Source organism: Coregonus lavaretus (assembly GCF_964263955.1).
Source record: "Coregonus lavaretus genome assembly, chromosome: 38".
Lineage (NCBI taxonomy): Eukaryota > Metazoa > Chordata > Actinopteri > Salmoniformes > Salmonidae > Coregonus > Coregonus lavaretus.
The window spans coordinates 4,423,613-4,445,414 of record NC_140025.1 but is presented as its reverse complement, the minus strand read 5'-3'; the positions used below and the strand labels follow the sequence as shown (position 1 = coordinate 4,445,414).

Genomic DNA, 21,802 nt, shown 5'->3' with positions numbered 1-21,802 from the left:
GCTTGCTATCACTGGGCAAGGCCAATTTCCATATGCATATAAAGTCTGTGGACAGTAAATACTTCAGCTGTGAAATAGTGTAATGTCTCGCTAGGATTTTCTGGCAATGTAAAGATATCTTAAAGTTGGATTTAACGGTTCTGGGCCCAGTTAAATGGCAGAAATTATAAATTGAACAAAAGCAGAAGACTGCTTTTAATACAATGTATGCTGTTATAAGTGTGTTGTTATTTAAGCTATTGGCAAGGCTTAGTATGCAGACGTAGGCTTCGTTCCAAATGGCACCCTATTCCCTATGTAGTGCACTACTTTTGACCAGGGCCCTTAGGGAGATTATCAAGCAGTATGTAGGGAATAGGGTGCCATTTGGGGTGCAGGCATAGTTTTTTATTGCACAGGGTGTTGTGCCTGGTGTGTTTTTAAGGAGATGTGGTTAACAAAAGCCAGGGACAATGGACAATTGTAGGAACACAGGCCAAATTACTGAACAATGTCATTTGCAGTTATGTTTGAGGCAAATTGGACCTTTGCGTATAGAGGTGATATTCACATACAGTAATCATCTTGAGGCAATTAGTGTGGGTATTTGAACAATCGGTCGACGCATTTTTTATATAAAGTAATTTAAGTTGCAATAAGTCCAGTATAATATGTTTTGTAAATTGTTTAGTTCCTTGAATACCTTAAATATGAAATCAAAATACCGCAATTTACCTTTGATTTTCTGATGAGATGTTATTGTTTTTTACACTGTGCCTGTGTTTAAACCTGTTTATGTTCGAGTTATGTCATTTTATGACAGAAAACCCATCCTCTTCTGAAAGAGAAACGGTCTAGTTTCCAAAAAGGTCACTAAAGTTTCTAAAACGATTACTTAAACTCATGTCCAGTTGTTCAACTCCGGTCTAACTAGTCGTGGTAAAGGAACTTGTTTGGGTTTGGTCCAGGTTGTAGCTAGGTGCAGCTCTAACTTGGCACCAGTCTTGTGACACTGGGTTTATGTTCCTGTCGTGGTGTGTTATTTACGGGATCCATTACGTGTGATGGAGAGGCTCCCTGGTGCGTAAAAGCCACTCCACATAGTAGCCCTGGATTTACGGTCGTGTTGAAGAGCTTGGGCTGGTTTTAGTGCTGAATAGGGTTTAATGTGGTCTGCTCAACTGCTTCAGCCAATGAAAACCTCTGTTGGGAAGAACTTGGGCCAAATCACAGAGTTAGAGTGAAACATGGTTGTTTATTGGACGGCTTCAACTCTAACACACTGGGCTCACAACTAAAGGAGCCAAGAGGTTTCCCCCTTTGGGAAAAAAATGTTTTGTTTTGTATTTCATTTATTATTATTTGTTTGTCTGGAAACTGCCCTGATTGTGGTGTTGCGGTAGTGTGGGGCACTTTTTCCATTCAGTTTGACTTTTGGGGGGAGGGGGAGGAGGTGGTGCGAGGAGGGGTGCTGTGGGATTATTTAAGATACTCTTTGAAGAAGTAGGGTTTCAGATATAGTGTCTACGAGTAGGGTAATGGTGTCTATGGGTAGGGTATAGGGGTTTATTTGGTATTCACACTAACCATTAGTAGTGTCTAGGGGTAGGGTATAGGGGTTGATTTGGGACTCACACAGTTTAGTCAGCAGTAAGTAGGGGTAGGGTAGTAGTGTCTATTGGTAGGGTATAGGGGTTGATTTGATATACAGTTATATAGGTAGGTTGATTTGAGATTAATACAGAGTTGCTATATTAAGGCCTCCATAGTATATATGGAGGTTTGAAATGTGTCATTCATGTGGTAAGTGCCCTGGTTCGTGCTACAGTAGGCTCCTTGGTTAGTTCCTCTCCTGCAATCTAGTGCTCTTTCATTATTTTTTACTTAACCCTTTTTTTTCTTCTTAAAACTGCATTGTTGGTTAAGGGCTTGTAAGTAAGCATTTCACTGTAAGGTCTACACTTGTTGTATTCGGCGCATGTGGCAAATACAATTTGATTTGATTTGATTCGCTTGAACAAGTGTGTTGTTCTACTGCCACTAGATGGCAGTGCAGTGCAGTGCTTTTCTGTGAAATTGTCTGCTTTGAATTCCCTCTTGCTACCATGCAATGGACAACCAAATGTACAAGATCTTGGTAGTGTTGCATATTTCAGAAATAACATAATAATGATTGTTCATTATTACTTTTTCAATTGAACTCATGCTTTATACTTAATAGCCATGAAGGTAAATATTTTATACCTATATATTTTTTAACAGAGGGGTGAAGGAAATGCCATACTTTGCTCTGAGGCTGTATGCGTCATGGAGTGTTGAACTAGTTGATTTTGGACAAGGTTATTCACTCAATTACAGTGACTCAGCACTTTATATGTAATGGCCTACCAATGCGTGGGGAAGTATGTATTTTTAAGCACCTTTTAGTGTTTCTATTCAGATGCTGTCTCTAACTGACCTTGTTGAGGTCAATAGCACAGAGAACGGAAGGAAGTCAGGAGACTCATGTGCTTTTATAAGACATCCATATAGTAAGACATCCATATACATTGGCAAGAAAAAAATATGTGAACCCTTTGGAATTACCTGTATTTCTGCATAAATTGGTCATAAAATTTGAACTGATCTTCATCTAAGTCACAAGAATAGACAAACCCAGTCTGCTTAAACTAATAACACACAAACAATTATACGTTTTCATGTCTTTATTGAACACACCGTGTAAACATTCACAGTGCATGGTGGGAAAAGTATGTGAACCCTTGGATTTAATAACTGGTTGACCCTCCTTTGGCAGCGATAACCTCAACCAAACGTTTCCTGTAGTTGCGGATCAGACCTGCACAACGGTCAGGAGGAATTTTGGACCATTCCTCTTTACAAAACTGTTTCAATTCAGCAATATTCTTGGGATGTCTGGTGTGAACCGCTCTCTTGAGGTCATGCCACAGCATCTCAATCGGGTTGAGGTCAGGACCCAACTTCTGTTGAGCTTCAATTGGCGGACAGATAGCCTTACATTCTCCTGCAAAATGTCTTGATAAACTTGGGAATTTATTTTTCCATCGATGATAGCAAGCTGTCCAGGCTCCCTCCACCATACTTTACAGTTGGGATGAGGTTATGATGTTGGTGTGCAGTCCCTTTTTTTCCACACACATAGTGTTGTGTGTTCCTTCCAAACAACTCAACTTTAGTATATTTTGCCAGTAGCGCTGTGGAACATCTAGGTGCCCTTTTGCGAACTTCAGACGTGCAGCAATGTTTTTTTTGGACAGCAGTGGTTTCTTCCGTGGTGTCCTCCCATGAACACCATTCTTGTTTAGTGTTTTACGTATCGTAGACTCGTCAACAGAGATGTTAGCATGTTCCAGAGATTTCTGTAAGTCTTTAACTGACACTCTAGGATTCTTCTTAACCTCATTGAGCATTTTGCGTTGTGCTCTTGCAGTCATCTTTGCAGAATGGCCACTCCTAGGGAGAGTAGCAACAGTGCTGAACTTTCTCCATTTATAGACAATTTGTCTTACCGTGGACTGATGAACATCAAGGCTTTTAGAGATGATTTTGTAACCATTTCCAACTTTATGGAAGTATACAATTCTTTAATCTTTGGTCTCCTGAGATCTCTTTTGTTCGAGGCATGGTTCACATCAGGCAATGCTTTTTGTGAATAGCAAACTCACATTTTGTGAGTGTTTTTTATAGGGCAGGGCAGCTCTAACCAACATCTCCAATCTCGTCTCATTGAATGGACTCCAGGTTAGCTGACTCTGGACTCCAATTAGCTTCTGGAGAAGTCATTAGCCTAGGGGTTCACATACTTTTTCCAACCTACACTGTGAATGTTTAAATGATGTATTCAATATAGACAAGAAAAATACAATAATTTGTGTGTTATTAGTTAATTGTTGTGACTTAGATGAAGATCAGATCAAATTTCATGACCAATTTATGCAGATATCCATGTAATTCCACATACTTTTTCTTGCCACTGTAGTAAGACATCCATATAGTAAGACATCCATATAGTAAGACATATAGTAAGATATATTAAGACATCCATATATATAGTCAACTTCCCATGGTCTTGCAGTCTATGTTGAAGCATCCACTACAATGTTCACTGTGAATGACACCTATGATGAAATGTGCATTACACCCTCTATAGTAAGACAGCCATGGTCAGCTACCCATGGCCTTGGTGGCTATATACTGTGTAGGAGGCAGGTAGCCTAGCGGTTGGGCCAGTAAACCAAAAAGTTGCTGGTTTGAATCCCCGAGCCATCAAGGTGGAAAGAATCTGCCATTCTGCCCTTGAGCAAGGCAGTTAACCCCCAAGAACGACTGCTCCCGGGCGCTGATGACGTCCGATTAAGGCAGCCCCCGCACCTCTCTGAGTCAGAGGGGTTGGGTTAAATGCGGAAGACACATTTTGGTTGAATGCATTCAGTTGTGCAACTGACTTGGTATCCCCTTTTCCTTCCTTCCTTTCTTTCGAGGCATCCCCTATAACTATAGCCATCACTGTGAATGAGACATATCAAGGTATGTCCATTAAACATACTGTAAAGAACGGATATCAGTATCTGCATTATTCGAGGCACGATTTTCCTTTGCAATGATCACAGACCCTAGTATTGTACTGTATGTTATTGTGTTCAAGTGAAGAGGAAATTCCGCCACTCTTGTCGGACATGAGGAGGATATGTCAAATTTCCTCTTCACTTCCGTTTGCTCCTCAATTCAGGCACATTAGTTGGAGAGTGAGGTAGTGGCAGTGTTCCTTTCACTTTGTACCATTATTGTGTTCAACACAGTGTCAAGGCCTCTCTTTTTCTAACCATAAGTAAACAACCTTATCTTTTGGCAATAAGCTTGTTACACCATAGACAGAGGGAGATGGTTTAGTGGTTTAACCTACTGTACGGCTAAGAGGCTTACCCAGCATGCAGTGATCAATAGTTACATCCAGGGGTGCAACTTTCACTGGGAACGGTTGGGGACATGTCCCCCCCACATTCTGAAATTGCATTTTTGCCTCCCCCCAGTTTTATCATTGGAATGTGATACAAAACGAGGCAACGTTGTGCTTTAGGACCATGTGGACGCCTCCGAGCGGTCGGTTAGGCTGTTTGGATTGTTTATCCGACTGAAAAATCTTTAAAAATAATAATTATTATATCCCCCCCCCACTTCCAAAATCAAAGTTGCGCCCCTGGTTACATCTGTCACATACTGTAACTTGGTGGATTTCGCCATATGGAGACAGATTATAGGAGAGTTAGTGCACTAACTTTCTCCATATCATGTCTTCAGTTTTACAGTATCTTCAAGTGAAATCCCCAAACTCAACCAGCTTGTGGAAGTTTAGATGTAAAGCACGCAGTGTTTGGCCCCTCGAAACTTTACCACAGAACCCCAACATTATCTTTGACTTGAAACTTCTTCCTTGAGATGGTCAGACAGGAAGGCAGGCCGCATGGCCTTTGAAGTGTAGAATCTGAACCGAGGACATTTTTTGATTTGGAGTAACTTCTGAGGCTTCAGGACACAGTGCATGCTCCAATTAGGGTCATAGAAAAAAATTGGATGTTCAGAAGCTTTTCTGCTTTTAGAGTCTCTATAGCTAAAGTTCATCATCTTTCAGCAGTGAGCCTGCAGTGGAGTCTTTTAAAACCATGTTTAGTGAAGACAAATCCAGCATTAGTGCAGTTGTTTTCCACTGTGATTCTGGCAGCATGGTTTAAGCTTTAACTTACACTGAGTGTACAATACATTAAGGACACCTGCTCTTTCCATGACATAGACTGACCAGGAGAATCCAGGTGAAACTATGATCCCTTATTGATGTCACTTGTTAAATCCACTTCAATAGGTGTAGATGAAGGGGAGGAGACAGGTTAAAGAAAGATTTGTAGGCCTTGATACAATTGAGACAAGGATTGTGTATCAGGGTTAGGTCAGCAGGGTTCAATATTTAACTTATTACCACAGCTGCAATAGGATTGTGAGTTTGCTCAACTTCATTTTATTTTAAAGCAAACTCACAATCCTATTGCAGCTGGTTGCCTTACAATTGTACATTTGAATCAACATCCTTTTTTTATTACAGTGCAGGGTGCTGCATTACACTGGGTATCAATGTTGTGCCATGGCAACTGGGATGGCTTTAGGAGGTCTAGTTAGAAACATGGTATGGTTCTCCTGAACTGTAAAATTACAAATGCACTGCTGAAATAGATGTTATGAAATAGATATTATGACATAGATATTATGAAATAGATATTATGACATAGATATTATGAAATAGATATTATGAAATAGATATTTGTGACATGGAGATAGTCACAGACTGTGCTTTGGCCTATGTTGCTGGTGGCTTTTCTCTCTCTCTACCTGTGTTGGCTGGGAACAACACCTTTTACCTTTAGCTGTTTTGTTGACATTCAGCAGCTAACCTGACTCTGTCCTTTTTCCCACAGCGACAAAAGCTGATTCACGTGCTAGAGGAAGAGCGACGCATGCGATTGGACAGCGAGAAGCGGCTTCGGGAGGTGACGGACGAGTCGGAGCTGGGCCGAGTGCAGATGGTTTCGCTACAGCAGCACTTCTCCAGGTAACACACACACACACACACACACACACACAGACACACACACATACATTGACACTGACACTGACATGCACACACATCGCAGTGCTAGCTGTGCCACTAGAGATCCTGGTTCGAGTCCAGGTTCTGTTGCAGCCGGCCGCGACCGGGAGACCCATGGGGCGGCGCGCAATTGGCCCAGCGCCGTCCAGGGTAGGGGAGGATTTGGCCGGCAGGGATGTTCTTGTCCCATCGCGCACTAGCGACTCATGTGGCGGGCCGGGCGCAGTGCACGCTGACTCGGTCGCCAGGTGTACGGCGTTTCCTCCGGCACATTGATGCGGCTGGCTTCCTGGTTAAGCGGGCACTGTGTCAAGAAGCAGTGCGGTTCCTTTGGGTTGTGTTTCGGAGGATGCACGACTCTCGACCTTCGCCTCTCCAGTGTCCGTACGGGAGTTGCAGCAATGGGACGAGACTGTAACTATCAATTGGATACCACAAAATTGGGGAGAAAAAGGGGGGTTAAACACCCCCCCCAAAAAAGAATACAAAATAAAAAAGACATGCACACACACACCGCCTGTCCCACGCACCATGGCAACGTTTCCATGACAACAGACCAGTAGGCTCCACCAGCTTACTCCACCACTGTAACATGACACAGGTCAGACACAACCTATATAGGCCTAGATACATTCTGTGTATCCCCACAGGGGGTATGAAAAATAATAATAATAATGTAAGTCGCTCTGGATAAGAGCGTCTGCTAAATGACGTAAATGTAAATGTGTATGCTACCATCAGAGTGCACTGCCGTACCCAATGAAGTAATGCCAAAGACTTTGATCCAACAGACTTTGCCACAGGTTTCAAGCTAGGGGCCAATTTTCTTTTACACCCCAAAAAATTACTCTGTTTTTGGTTCATTAGCCATCTCTGTTTTAAATCTTTTGTGTTGAGAAATCTTTATCGCATCTCTCTTACCTTTCTCCACTTAATTGGAGAATATAGACCCGTCTCTTGGTGCATCACTTCATCAGTCAACCTTGACTGTATTGAAAGACACATTTTTATCTCTCCAACATTTAAAATGAAGGAAGGATGAAGTCTTTGTCAGTTCTCTGACCGCGAAGAATGACTACCGCTTTGAGAGTCCATTTTCCTCTTACTATAAGGTCATTTTCCCCTTACTAAAAGGTAATTCTCATCTTACTACAGGCTCATTGAGGTGTGACAGTAAGTAAAATAATTCACCACTCAGCACCACTCAGCTCGGAACTTATGTCATAATTAGGAGATAGTCATTCAATGCACCGCCTTACGAGAATAACCCGTGGAGTTTTATAATGAGCGCTTATCTTCCCATTTTAAATTTGGTGAGAAAATCTGTCATATTAAAATAGTCTGACATTGTACTGCAGTTAGTTGTCTGGAGTTAGTTGGGCAGAATGACCTCTAAATGTGGTGGGTCATCATACTCATTGTTGTCATCTAGTGTTTAACTATGGGGTTAGTCCAACTATGGTATAAATCCAACTATGGTATTAGTCCAACAATGGTATTAGTGTTTCTTCTCTAAGTTTTGTATTAGTATTGTAAGAAATCTGACGTTCTTAAGACTGTAAACTGCTGTCCCAAGTGGGCTTGTTGGGCCAGTGGTTGCGGTCACTGCCCTTGGTCAAGGCGACCGGAGTTCAAGCACCCCCCCCCCCCCGAATCGCAACAATGGTGTCAGAAGTGGGATTCGCACCCATGGCTCCAAGGAATGTCAGATTTGTTACAGTGTAGTGGCTATTATGGTAACTCACCAGCTTCACTCAACCGCATTCACAACAGCTTTGATGGCTAACTCTGCACACTGCAATGCACATCAATGAAATGTTCATTAACTTATAACCCAATGGTTACACGGCATGATTCTACAGTGAGGGAAAAAAGTATTTGATCCCCTGCTGATTTTGTACGTTTGCCCACTGACAAAGAAATGATCAGTCTATCATTTTAATGGTAGGTTTATTTGAACAGTGAGAGACAGAATAACAACAAAAAAATCCAGAAAAACGCATGTCAAAAATGTTATAAATTGATTTGCATTTTAATGAGGGAAACAAGTATTTGACCCCCTCTCAATTAGAAAGATTTCTGGCTCCCAGGTGTCTTTTATACAGATAACGAGCTGAGATTAGGAGCACACTCTTAAAGGGAGTGCTCCTAATCTCAGTTTGTTACCTGTATAAAAGACACCTGTCCACAGAAGCAATCAATCAGTCAACCTTAATGGACTAGTAACAATCTGTAGGACTGGTTAAACAATCAGCATGCCTCCATTGTCATTCCAGCCCACAAGTCAATATACCCATTTTCTCTTGCCCCACAACTCTAAATGTTCAGCCTTCGGCTGTGGCATCCTGTCACCGTATATCTATATGTGTATCCATCAACATATTCATTCTGTAGCAGAATTCATTTATCCATGTGGGCGTACAGTTTGGATTAGATTTTGCAGTCAGCACAGACAACACAGTCAGCTCGACGTGCTATTGTGTATCTGTATAGTAGCTAGCTGTTCCCCCCATATGGAATAATGCCTGAGGAATCAGGGACAGATCATTCAACACAGAAATCGAATATAAGTCAGTGAGCGGGGGAGACATCGTATTATGTTTACATAAGTGCCTGTCTCCCGTCTCTGTCCCTATTCATATCACCCTTCCCTGACTGCCTCTGTGACTGCCTCTGTTATGCCTGCCATCAGTCTGATCCCCAAGCAGTGTCTGACTCAACCAGCCATATCCTTATTATGTCTTTTGTCACATCATCCAGACTCCAGACTGATCTCAGATCTGTTTATATTCTGAGCTATCACCGGCGTGGACCGATGAATCAGCTGATAGCGCTAGCATAACGACGCCCGACGTTCCGTAGCCGAATAAGTGAGGCGGGCGAGATTGGGTGTGCATGTGTGTGTGTAGGGGAAAAATATATTAGGCTTATCTGTGATTGGGTCCTGCTCTAGTCCCTTTGTGACAGATGCTTCCGTCGCCGGGCGGTTGCCTGTCTCCAGACAGATTGTTCTTATTGGCTGTGACTCCTGTGGATGACTGCATGCCTACTCGGCCCCTAGATTGTGTAAGAACAATGTAGACGAAGATTCCATTATGTCCTTAAAGTGCTCAGCAATAAGAGACCTTCCCACCACACTGAATGCTATAGGAGATAAAGTGCTTGGAATTGATCAACTGGTGTAATTCCCCCTGTATTGCTCATTGTCAGTGGTGGTGGATGGTCGTTATTTCAACAGGCATTGGTAGAAATGTGTTTCTCTATCATTGTATTGCTCTTGTTTCTGTACCTTTCAGAGCCTATTAAATGAAGGTTCCCTGCAGTGACATACATAGAGGAGCTAACCGGGTTTAGAGAGACTTAATTCATAATGTTTGTTTTTGTATGTTGGAGTGTCTGGCTGTGTGCATGGGTTTGGGTGTGTGTGTGTGTGCTTGTGTGTTTATTGAGTCCATGTGTGTGCATATATGCATGATTGCAAGTGTGTGCATGTGTCCCTGCGAGTGTATGTGTGTGATTTGCGTGTATCCCTGCATGTGTGTGTGTTTGTGTACCTGGCCTCTCATTGGATTATCATGTTTAGATGGGAGCCAGTAATGTGTGATGGTGGTCCCAGTGGCAGATGGGACATCTGTGTGGTCACTTTAATTAAGAGCTTACCAGCCAGAAAACCAGTCAGTCAGCAGGCTGCCCACACTGTCTTCAGCCTGAACCTTTGACCCACTTGATAATGCCAGCTCTGCACTCTTAAATCACTGATACACACACACACACACACACTGTGTGTAGTGCTTAGTTCAGGATGAGTGAGCATATTGTGCCATCCAAAAGTGGCATTATTTCATTATTATATTGTTACCTGCATTATTACTTGCAATCCCACTCAAATCTGATTCTCCAGTGAAATAACCATCCATTGTACCTGTTTCTTTGGTTGTCAAGGATATAACCTATGTGCCCTGCAGACATCTAGGCAACATATCATCTACGTCCCAAATGGCACCCTATTCCCTACATAGTGCATTACTTTTGACTAGAGCCCTATAGGCTCTGGTCAAAAGTAGTGCACTATATAGGGAATACGGTGCCATTTGGGACGCAGACATAGCCTACCATTCATTTCGCATCAGAAGAGAATAGCCTCATTCCAGAAAGTGTCCTCATAGATAATATCCAGGAATTATGGAGGTTGACATCCAATCTCTTAGGGTGTTTTCACACTTGGTCCCTTTGAGACAATTTTTATGAACTCAGTGCGGTTTGCAGAATTTTTATGTGCAGTGTGAACACTCCAAAGGAACTCAGACCCCTCAAAAGTGCCGCTGAAGCGAAGGAGGTGGTCTGAGTTCGGTTTGCTTGAATTCCGCTGGCCGGTTACCTTTTTTAGGGCAGTGTGAACACAAAGCTCCCCAGGTTCACTTCTCATTATTCTGGTACCACACACTAGACTACTGCAAAACCGTTTCCTCTGACATAGCCCCTCACATTGGTGCCACGAAAGAGAGATGATGATGACGTGCAGGTTCGCAGATAAAACGTGCTGTTTTTGGATATTGATTAGCGATGCTCAGACATAAGAAAATGTGTGTGGAGTTTCGTACTGACACGATGTCCAGATTATTTGTTTGCAATATGTAATCTATAGGCTAAGCACCTCGTAAACTGTTTATTCGATTGTGGGGCTTGAATAGTGTAGGAAGACAACAACATATCTGGTGAATCAATGCTAGCTCTTAAAGGGGCATTGGATGTACAATTTTCAATTACAGCATTATTTAATATGCAGTTATTCTTCTTCATCTGTAATATTATCTTCTGATCATTATTATTATGTCTCATCTTTTAAATAAATGCAGTCTATTAGCTTCCAAAATGTGAGTAGGTATATCTAGCTGTCTGATAACACGTTCGGATGGAATCGCTTGTCCTGCACTTCGTAAAAACCCAGAGAACCTTGAGTGAATGTTGGGAAAAAATATTAGTTCCTTTCTAAACATAGCAATGTGAATGCAAAGAGGACTCAGGCCACAAAATATGTGATGTGAATTGGCAAAAGAGTTGAGTCCTCATTCAAAGGCAAGGGCATTTTTTTGACCCCAGAGTTAACTTTAAAGTGGACCAAGATCGGTTATTTTAAAGAGGACTATACAGTATCTGAAAACACCCTTAAATAGACTGGAATCTACTTGACCCATGGCAACAATTACTTTGAGTATCGTTAATGAAGACAATGAATGATGATAGTGCATTGAAATAAGGTTAGAGTAGGACCTCTAACTTTCAGTCATGAAACATATTATTAATGACCACTCCAAATAGGATAAAGATAAAATACCACAAACACATATCAACATTTTGGTAACACTTTTATAGCCTGCAGGAATAATGAGCCTTTATGGGCCTGTCTTATAGGGCTTATCATTTACAACTGCGACCTGGCCAAGATAAAGCAAAGCAGTGCGATAAAAACAACAACACAGAGTTACATATGGGGTAAAACAAAACAAAGTCAAAAATACAACAGAAATACAATTAATATACAGTGTGCAAATTTAGCAAGTTATGGAGGTAAGGCAATAAAATAGGCTATAGTGCAAAATAATTACAATTTAGTATTAACACTGGAATGATGTGCAAGAGATGATGTGCAAATAGAGATACTGGGGTACAAATGAGCAAAATAAATAACAATATAAGGATGAGGTAGTTGGGCGGGCTAATTTCAGATGGGCTGTGTACAGGTGCAGTGATCGGTAAGGTGCTCTGACAACTGATGCTTAAAGTTAGTGAGGGAGATAAGTGTCTCCAGCTTCAGAGATTTTTGCAATTTGTTCCAGTCATTGGCAGCAGAGAACTGGAAGGAATTGCGTTAATATGTTATGTGTGGCTATATGTAACAAAACCATATTTTTTCAGTAGAACTTCCTTAACAGGACACCATATTTTGTGAAGTTATTAGAGTGTCTGTTTTAGTTTTGTCTTTCCACAGCCTGGTCTCATAGACTAGACGTAACATAGTAAATGTAAAACTGGTACACTCAAATTAGTATGAAATGTTACGTTTGGTATGGTCACTTAAGACAAAAATAAAAGTAGGGTGGTTGATCGGGGTGGATAGATAGACGTATAATGCGAACGTCTAGCAACCCAAAGGTTGCGAGTTTGAATATCCTCACGGACAACTAGCATTTTATCTAATTACCAACTTTTCAACTACTTACTACTTTTTAGCTACTTTGCAACTACTTAGCATGTTAGCTAACCCTTCCCCTAACCTTAACCCTAAACCTAACTCCTAAACTTAACCCTAACCTTAACCCTAACCCCTAACCCAAACCCCTAGCCTAGCTAACGTTAGCCACCTAGTTAGAATTCGTAACATATCATAGGTTTTGCAAATTCGTAACATATTGTACGTTTTGCAAATTCATAATATATAATATGAATTGTAATTCGTGACATATCATACGAAATGAGTGATGGACATCCACAAATTAATACATACCATACGAAACGTAACATATCATTCTAACTGGAGTGTCACATATTTACGTACAGATTTATACGAAATGCTCTGAAACCAGGTTGCTTTCCAATCTCCAGTTTTGGAAGACCAAGGTGTTCTGTGATGATATGAGAGAGTTATGTTAATGAGCTCCTTGTTAGATCCATAGCACCTCGCTGTCTCCCTCCTTCCTTCTCTCTGATCAGGGAATAGAGAAAACACACACATCAGAGAATGCCTAAGAGTGGAGCCAGACGAACCCCAGGGAAGCACAGCTTCTTACTAGCCCCAGCGGGCATATGTGTGTGCTTCCTGATGTGCCTCGGTGCTTTCTTTTCTGGAGGTGAATGTAAGGGCAAGAACCTGATCGAAACAATCATTCAGTAGTGGGTCGTCTGGCTTTCTTCTCCATTTTGTACACAAAAAGACGTCATAGTCTCGGTTCCCAGTTTAGTGTTTTCCTTTGTATTCATGTCTGTCCTCAGATCAGCAGGTCTGCATTCCTTAAGGGACTGGTCACTCACACACTCGACCCCCCCCCCCCCAACACACACACACACACACACACACACCCTCCCCCATCCCTTATCCAGCTGAGCATTAAAGGGGAGGAGACCCCAGCAGGAAGGTCACATGGTCGGCCCCTGACTTGGGTCAGCCCTCAGGGAGCTAGCTCCAGCTTGCTCGTCATTAAAACCCAAGGATTAGTAGAAGCCCACACAGCCCACCCTGTAGGTTATTTACACACACAGGGGCCAGACACTGCAGAGAGAGGACAGAGGACAACGGGAAACCAACTAACAGGAGCCCTCTCAACTTCTCGAGGGCTGACGTTTGTCTAGTTAGGAGCAGAGTGACATAGACAAGTAGCGTGAAGATGGAGGTGGAAGAAGGTGGCGTGTGGACTTTAGTAGAAGTTGACCGGACTGGATTGTAAGGAGAGCCAAGCCTGAGCCACATCACCCCCAGCAGTCTAGCCCTCCTCCACCCCTCCCTCCTCCTTACAGTCGACAGCATGTCCTGTGGACAGGCAGGGACCCGGGGGACCCGGGGGCCACTGGGGCCCCCCATCAAAGGCTTCCACTTAGGGTTTAGCCTGAAGATGAGGGAAGCAGTTTTCAGGTAATGAAAGATCCAGGCTCTCTTTGCTTCTCACTGTCTCTATTTGTCTTCAACACTTGTCTGCCTTTATGGAGACAGAAGTTTGAAAACTCTGGAGAACTCGGTAGCATGCTGGAGAACTGTTAAACCTGCATACTAAAGCCTATATTTTGTGTATAAGGTCATGGCCACCTGCAATAATATGCTGGCTAATCAATGGGCTAACTCCAAGACACTTACCTACGCTCTCCTTCTTGACTTTGAATCAGCTTTGTCTCCACAAGTTTTTTTCCTTGTCAGGATATGGGAGACGTATGGACTACAGGCTTGTGAGTACTAATAACAACAGCAGATGATGACTCTAGGTCTAGATTTACAACTCTGTGGAGTATTCTGTCTGCACGGGGGGGGGGGGGGGGGGGGGGATGATGTAAACAGGCAGGAATGAGTGGTTGGACGTTCAAGTCAAGACATGTTGTTTGGAGAGTCATGCTTGGTTTCATGCCTGGCCCCCACTATTACCACGGTCTGAGAGAGGGGAAGGGAGGAGAGGAGAGGAGAGAACATAGGGTCAGGCTATAAAAACACTACAGACTATGGTCATGTGCTTACCTCGTTAGCGTGTTAGCGTGTTCCGGCCCACAGCTGTACCAGCGAGTTATCACCCGGCCCACCGCCACAGCTAGCTTGCTAAAACACACATTCCCCTGGTTCCCAATGAGCTCGGTGATTGCGTGTGTATGCACTCATGTTCAGAGATCAATGCCCTTTTAGGCTAATCTAACACCCATACCAGCCCCAAAGTGTTTCATTTCAAACAGGGCCCCACGGTCAGAGCAGCTGCGGAGTTGATTTGGATGAATCGGGGCGCTGTTTCACATCCCGCACATCTGGTGGCGTCTTGAGGAAAGAAATTATCATTTGCTATTCTTTGAAGCTACTTTGCTGTTCCACACACAGCCATCAGACTGCTGTTCCACACACAACCATCAGACTGCTGTTCCACTCACAGCATCAGACTGCTGTTCCACTCACAGCCATCAGACTCTGCTGTTCCAATCACAGCATCAGACGGCTGTTCCACTCACATTTTAGTCATTTAGCAGACGCTCTTATCCAGAGCGACTTACAGTTAGTGAGTGCATACATTTTCATACTGGCCCCCCGTGGGAAACGAACCCACAACCCTGGCGTTGCAAGCGCCATGCTCTACCAACTGAGCTACAGGGGACTACAGACTGCTGTTCCACTCACAGCCATCAGACTTTGCTGTTCCACTCACAGCCATCAGACTGCTGTTCCACTCACAGACATCAGACTGCTGTTCCACTCACAGCCATCAGACTGCTGTTCCACTCACAGCATCAGACACATTAGCGAGGGATGGGAGACGGTTAGCCTGATAATAAGTGTCAGTTCTATATTTAAACAACCCACTTTACTAGAGGGTTTGTTTGTTGATGATTTTACATTTCTCCCCTCCCTCCCTTGTGCCGCAATTAACCGAGTTAGAGGAGTTCCAATGTAGTCAGGGAATTGGAATGATTGAGTTTATTTAGGGGGATTAGGGGAAGTTTTGAAATGTAATTTAATTTCAGAGGCTGATCAACTTGGAGAGGTTATTCAGATGTAACAGTCTGTCTGTCATTACTGTATAGTGGTGCCAGTGTAGTTAGTTTGAGGGGAGATCACTCACACGCACACACACTCACATTCTCACACACACACACACACTAATTCACTTCCGCTATGGATTAAACATGCTGGTTATGATGATCTTTTACAGGCGTACTAAATGAGATCAGATTACAAGCCTGTGTGAAAGTAGGGCATCCGTTGGTTCACACATGATCAAGGCTTTCCTGTCTTGCCACTGGTAGGCTGCAGACCAGTAGACTGCCTGTGGCACAGTGACATGGAATATGCAGTGACCTTATGGAAGCTGTATGGATCTGGTGGCGGTGGCACCGTCTGAGGCAGTTACATACACAGGCAGGCAGGCAGGCAGCCAACACACAGCAACTGTCTATGGCGTAATATGAACACCTATCCACACATGATCAGGCACATATACTGACATTTATGGTCAACGCATAGAGACACTTATGCCTGAATAGCCACTACCAAAGTCATTTATTTAAAGAGTTGGGCCAATGAGGTTTCTGTCTGAATGTTCCGAGGGCGCCACTTTGTCCTCTATAGCCGTCGCTAAAGTGATAATTGACGCTTCTGCTTCGTGCTGTTGATTTCGGATAGTTTTCAAAACCTATCAAGATGTCCACAGTACCGACTTGGATACACATTATCCCGAATGCTGATAAATAAAAACGTCTGTTCAATTCGCTGATCTGTTCTGCTTGTTTACAGCGGGTCATTTCATAGGGAATTTTCAGAGGCGCTCTCCTATCGTTACCTCATCAAAATGTCGAGAATAAAGGCGCTAACATGGCGTCCGCTCTGAAACCTGTCCGACATCTCTTAATATATGTCTCTGGGTACCACTGTACACATGTATGAACATACAGTACCAGTCAAAAGTTTGGACACACCTACTCATTCAAGGGTTTTTCTTTATTTTTTACTATTTTCTATATTGTAGAATAATAGTGAAGACCTCAAACTATGAAATAACACATATGGAATCATGTAGTAACCAAAAAAGTGTTAAACAAATCAAAATATATTTTATATTTGAGATTCTTCAAAGTAGCCACCCTTTGCCTTGATGACAGCTTTGCACGCTTTTGGCATTCTCTCAACCAGCTTCACCTGGAATGCTTTTCCAACAGTCTTGAAGGAGTTCCCACATATGCTGAGCACTTGTTGGCTGCTTTTCCTTCACTCTGCTGTCCAACTCATCCCAAACCATCTCAATTGGGTTGAGGTCGGGTGATTGTGGAGACCAGGTCATCTGATGCAGCACTCCATCACTCTTCTTCTTGGTAAAATAGCCCTTACACAGCCTGGAGGTGTGTTGGGTCAATGTCCTGTTGAAAAACAAATGATAGTCCCACTAAGTCCAAACCAGATGGGATGGCGTATCGCTGCAGAATGCTGTGGTAGCCATGCTGGTTAAATTCTAAATAAATCACAAACAGAGTCACCAGCAAAACACCCCCACACCATAACACCTCCTCCTCCATGCTTTACGGTGGGAAATACACATGCAGAGATAATCCGTTCACCCAACCCGCGTCTCACAAAGACACGGCGGTTGGAATCACAAATCTCCAATTTGGTCTCCACACCAAAGGATACGTTTCCACCAGTCGAATGTCCATTGCTTGTGTTTCTTGGCCCAAGCAAGTCTCTTCTTCTTATTGGTGTCCTTTAGTAGTGGTTTATTTGCAGCAATTCAACCATGAAGGCCTGATTCACACAGTCTCTTCTGAACAGTTGATGTTGAGATGTGTCTGTTAGTTGAACTCTGTGAAGCACTTATTTGGGCTGCAATTTCTGAGGCTGGTAACTAATGAACTTATCCTCTGCAACAGAGATGGACTGTCGTTTCTCTTTGTTTATTTAAACTGTTCTTGCAATAATATGGACTTGGTCTTTTACCAAATAGGGCTATCTTCTGTATACCACCCCTACCTTGTCACAACACAACTGATTGGCTCAAACACATTAAGAAGGATATAAATTCCACAAATTCCACAAATTAACTTTTAACAATGCACACCTGTTAATTGAAATGCATTCCAGGTGACTACCTCATGAAGCTGGTTGAGAGAATGGCAAGAGTGTGCAAAGCTGTCATCAAGGCAAAGGGTGGCTTCTTTGAAGAATCTCAAATATAAAATATATTTTGTTTTGTTTAACACTTTTTTGGTTACTACGTGATTCCATATGTGTTATTTCATAGTTTTGATGTCTTCACTATTATTCTACAATGTAGAAAATAGTAACAATTAAGAAAAACCCTGGAATGAGTAGATGTGTTCAAACCTTTGACTGGTACTGTATTTGAACTCAACATGGGAGCCAGATCTAATTTTAAATGACCCTGTAGTTCTTTACATAGCAGCAATGCCAAGCACAGTAGATCCTTATGAGATGGAATGTCCATTCAGGCTGATACAAGAGCCTGTACAAGGACTTCAGCTGGGATAGGTTGTGTGTAGAGGGGAGAGAACCTGACCACAGCCCACCTTCTCCTCTCCATGCCCCAAGAGGAGCATCCAGGCCGGGGGAGGTTGGGGGGAGGTGAAGTAGTTGCGGGACAGCTGTGCTCCTGTCTGTGCTGTGGAGTAATGGGATTCATCCTGTCATCCTCCCTAAGTATCTCCTCTGGGGACATCAGTGATGTTCTGTGGTGCATGTGGGCCACACATGCTAACATTCACGCACGCACGCACACACACACACACAACCCTACCTCAGATCCTCCGGGAGCCTCAGAGGGCTAGAGGCCTCTGCTCATATGGGGCCCCTTGGCTCCCAGCTCACTGCTAACTGCTTCCTATGGCCAGAGATGTACATGTGGAAAAAACATAATGGATTTGCTCGAAATCCAACCTCACCTAAAAGAGGGAAAAGAGGAGTGAGAGAAAGAGGATTGTGTCTTAAAGAGGAATTAACTCAAGCCTTCCCTTATCCATATGTGTATGCAGTGACTTTTTGGTCACAAAACGTAGCATGTTTGTGAGAATTGTACCCTATGTGACACGTTACTTCCCTCAAATGAAATAAAGATGGTGGAAGCATCCAGGAGGTAGTCGTTATCTCTCTCAGAAGAATAGGAGGCTGTAAAAAAGTGACATGACTGCCTTGGCCTGCCTGGCCTCTGACTGTCTCACTCGTCCCTTTGGCGTCCCCCTGCCTCCCTGTCATGCGTGTCTCATTGTCAGGGGTCAAAGTTGACTTGAAAGAGCCAGTGGTCCTAAGGTTTAAGGACTTTGTAATGCTACCCCCATGCTAACTGGGATGAAGGGCCCTTTTACAGCGTTTTCCGCTTTAAACAAAACTGGATGTGTATCGCCTGGTCAGAGAACGAGTGCAGAGACCCCAACAGCATTTACCCTGAGGGCTTTATTAGGGGTTCAGGTCGCTCTCTAGGGTAGGACAGGGTAGAGTCCCAATTACAATTACCCATTCTGGTCGAAAAACACAAAACAAAAATTTGAAAGAGGATAAAGAAGTAGCTTAGCTTAATCTATCGGCCTGCCGGGCAATTACATGCGTTTACAGAGGTGGAAGAGATTTAGTGGGAATGCGAAAAAGAGTCGTTAACCGGAAAAATGGAACTTTGGAATGCTGAGTCAGATAGTTTGGGTGAGTTTTCCAGGAACTGCTGCCGGGTGAAGATTAGGCGATAATAATATTTATCCATCAAGTCATGGTGACCCCTCGTGCTTAAGACTTTTCAAATTGTGCCTTTGTCAAACCTGGTTAATGGGGTTTGGGAGAGCTCAGCTCCTAATACCGTGTTGATGGAGTGAGAGTTTGGAGCAGGGCTTTTCCCCAGTGAGCCCAGAGGCTGCAGAAGCCAGGTAGATCAATCCAACCCATGAGCTCACGGTCTCACTCTTTCTCTAGCATGGTGATATGTGTCCTAAGAAATACATATGTTTGTCTTTCAGTCTGTCTGTCTGTCTGTGTACAGTATTGACACGACGACACAGCAGTGACTTACATAGCAATAGAAAGTGTTGGTTTCAACTCAGCCTAAAGCCTCTCTAATCCCTGGCAGCTAGTAAAGCTCCACATGTCTGCTGTCCATCCATCCACCCATTCATCCCTCACACTTATCCCAGGCTGGGTGATCCCTATCCTGGCCTCCCCCCTGTGGCCACAGACCTGATCCCTGGTCGTAGCCTAGCCACAGCCTAGCGTCGACACAGCAGGGGCTGTCCTCCTCTGGCTCAGGCTTAACATGAGACATATGGGAAAGGGTTTCCCTCCCTCCCCCTTTCCTCCCCCTCTCCCTCCCTCCCCCTTTACGTCTCCCTCCCTTTGGACCGCAGACTTCCCTTACCAGACCATGGTCCTGACTGGGACAGCATTGGGATTGGATAATAACCCACCACAAGGCAGACACAGGGCCACCTCATAGAAAGCAAGACTGGTTTAGACTGGCCGGCGGGTTGTGTGTGCTTCATGATTCCAAACCAGAGACCAGCTAACGGACGACCAACCAAACATGCTGGCTGTGTCTGTTCGATGGGAAAAGCACTCAGGCTTGTATGATTCTTGACTGGCCTATTTTAGCGGACCTACATTTTGATCTGTGTCTGGGTCAGCCGGTGACACTCTGAGAGCTGAGGGCTGAGAGCAGGCTGGCTGGTTGGTCCGTCTGCTTGTCCCCATGGAGCTTAGGGAAGTGTGCACAGTGTTTGTGGCGTTGTTTAGGAGAAAGGATGTTTGTAAGAACCGCAAAGGACCCAAATTCAGCAACATGGGGTAAGTCGGACTCTGAGGCAATCTGATCAGTGTGAGCGTTTAAAGATCTGTGTGTGTGTGTGTGTGTGTGTTGTTCTTTTGCTAAATCCTTGGTTGTGCGTGAAGCGTTGTTAGAGGTACCGCTGAGAACTAGTTTAATTTTACTAGTATCCGTTCTACAACTGGAATAGCGCTTGCTAGTTTTCATTGACAGGTGATAAAAATGGCGTCCCATTTGAAGTCTGGACGGCGTTGAACGTTTTCATGGCTTTAATGGCAGGAAGCTGCAAATCTGTGTGTCAATGTTCGGGCCATCTGAAAGCGGCTGAGACATGAGTAATGTGAGACACAGGACGCAGGGGAGACCGCCACACAGGGTGTTCTACCTCTAAAAGGCCGTTTTGGTCCATCAATGGTCCGGATGTTCTGATGGCTTGTCAAACACACCTCATTCAGCTCATTCAGACATCTGGCTTCCTTCCCCCATTGGCTTTACTTGAAGTGATGTGGGGTGTGTGCGGTGTGTGTGTGTGTGTTACTTATACCTGGGGCTGGAGATTGATTGGAGACTTAATTGTACTTCCTGGCTGTTGCCAACGTGTTTGAAATTCAGCTGGTGCAGTCTGGGGGTCAAACGAGTCAGGCTTTGCTTTCCTCCATCCATCCATAGCTCCATCCTTCCCTTCCTCCTTCCTTTTCTCCAGCGAGGTCCTCAATAGAAGGTCATTTACAACCGCTGAGATTGTAACCACATTAAGTAAGAGCTGTTCGGACACAGATTTATGTTTTTGTTGTTGTGTAGAATCAAAGTTATCTTTCACAACTTTTTTGTCACAAAGATTGTTATCAGCTCTAATGGTTTGAGTTGACATCAAGTAGAGTTGCTATCGTAAAGATTGAAGTGTTTCACAAAAAAAACAGGAAATTGCCAACAGATTTTAAATGCCAATGTTATTACATTTAGTATCATAGACAAAGTTAATGGTTCAAGTTGTTAGGGAGAAAAAATTCATAGACTGTGCAATTGGATCGAAGTGACATCATATTCACACTTAATATACAGCATATGTGCTACTTGAGGGAGTTTTGAAATTCTTGATGGATTACAGTTATGATCTTAATTCATGTTTATTATTAGAGATAAATGAAATAAACTCTCATAACCTTTTAAACCATTC

General features: G+C 43.4%; 1 protein-coding gene across 4 annotated transcripts in view; it reads left to right on the top strand.

Moving 5' to 3' along the window:
• The window catches only part of LOC311112342 (nck-associated protein 5-like), a 162,404-nt gene that overhangs the window by 88,410 nt on the left and 52,192 nt on the right, over positions 1-21,802 (top strand). For all 4 annotated transcript variants that reach the window (XM_084155406.1, XM_084155407.1, XM_084155408.1 and 1 more), the window contains one exon: positions 6,465-6,598. In XM_084155406.1, coding sequence (XP_084011532.1) covers positions 6,465-6,598 — 134 coding nt within the window. The remainder of the gene's footprint in view (positions 1-6,464; positions 6,599-21,802) is intronic.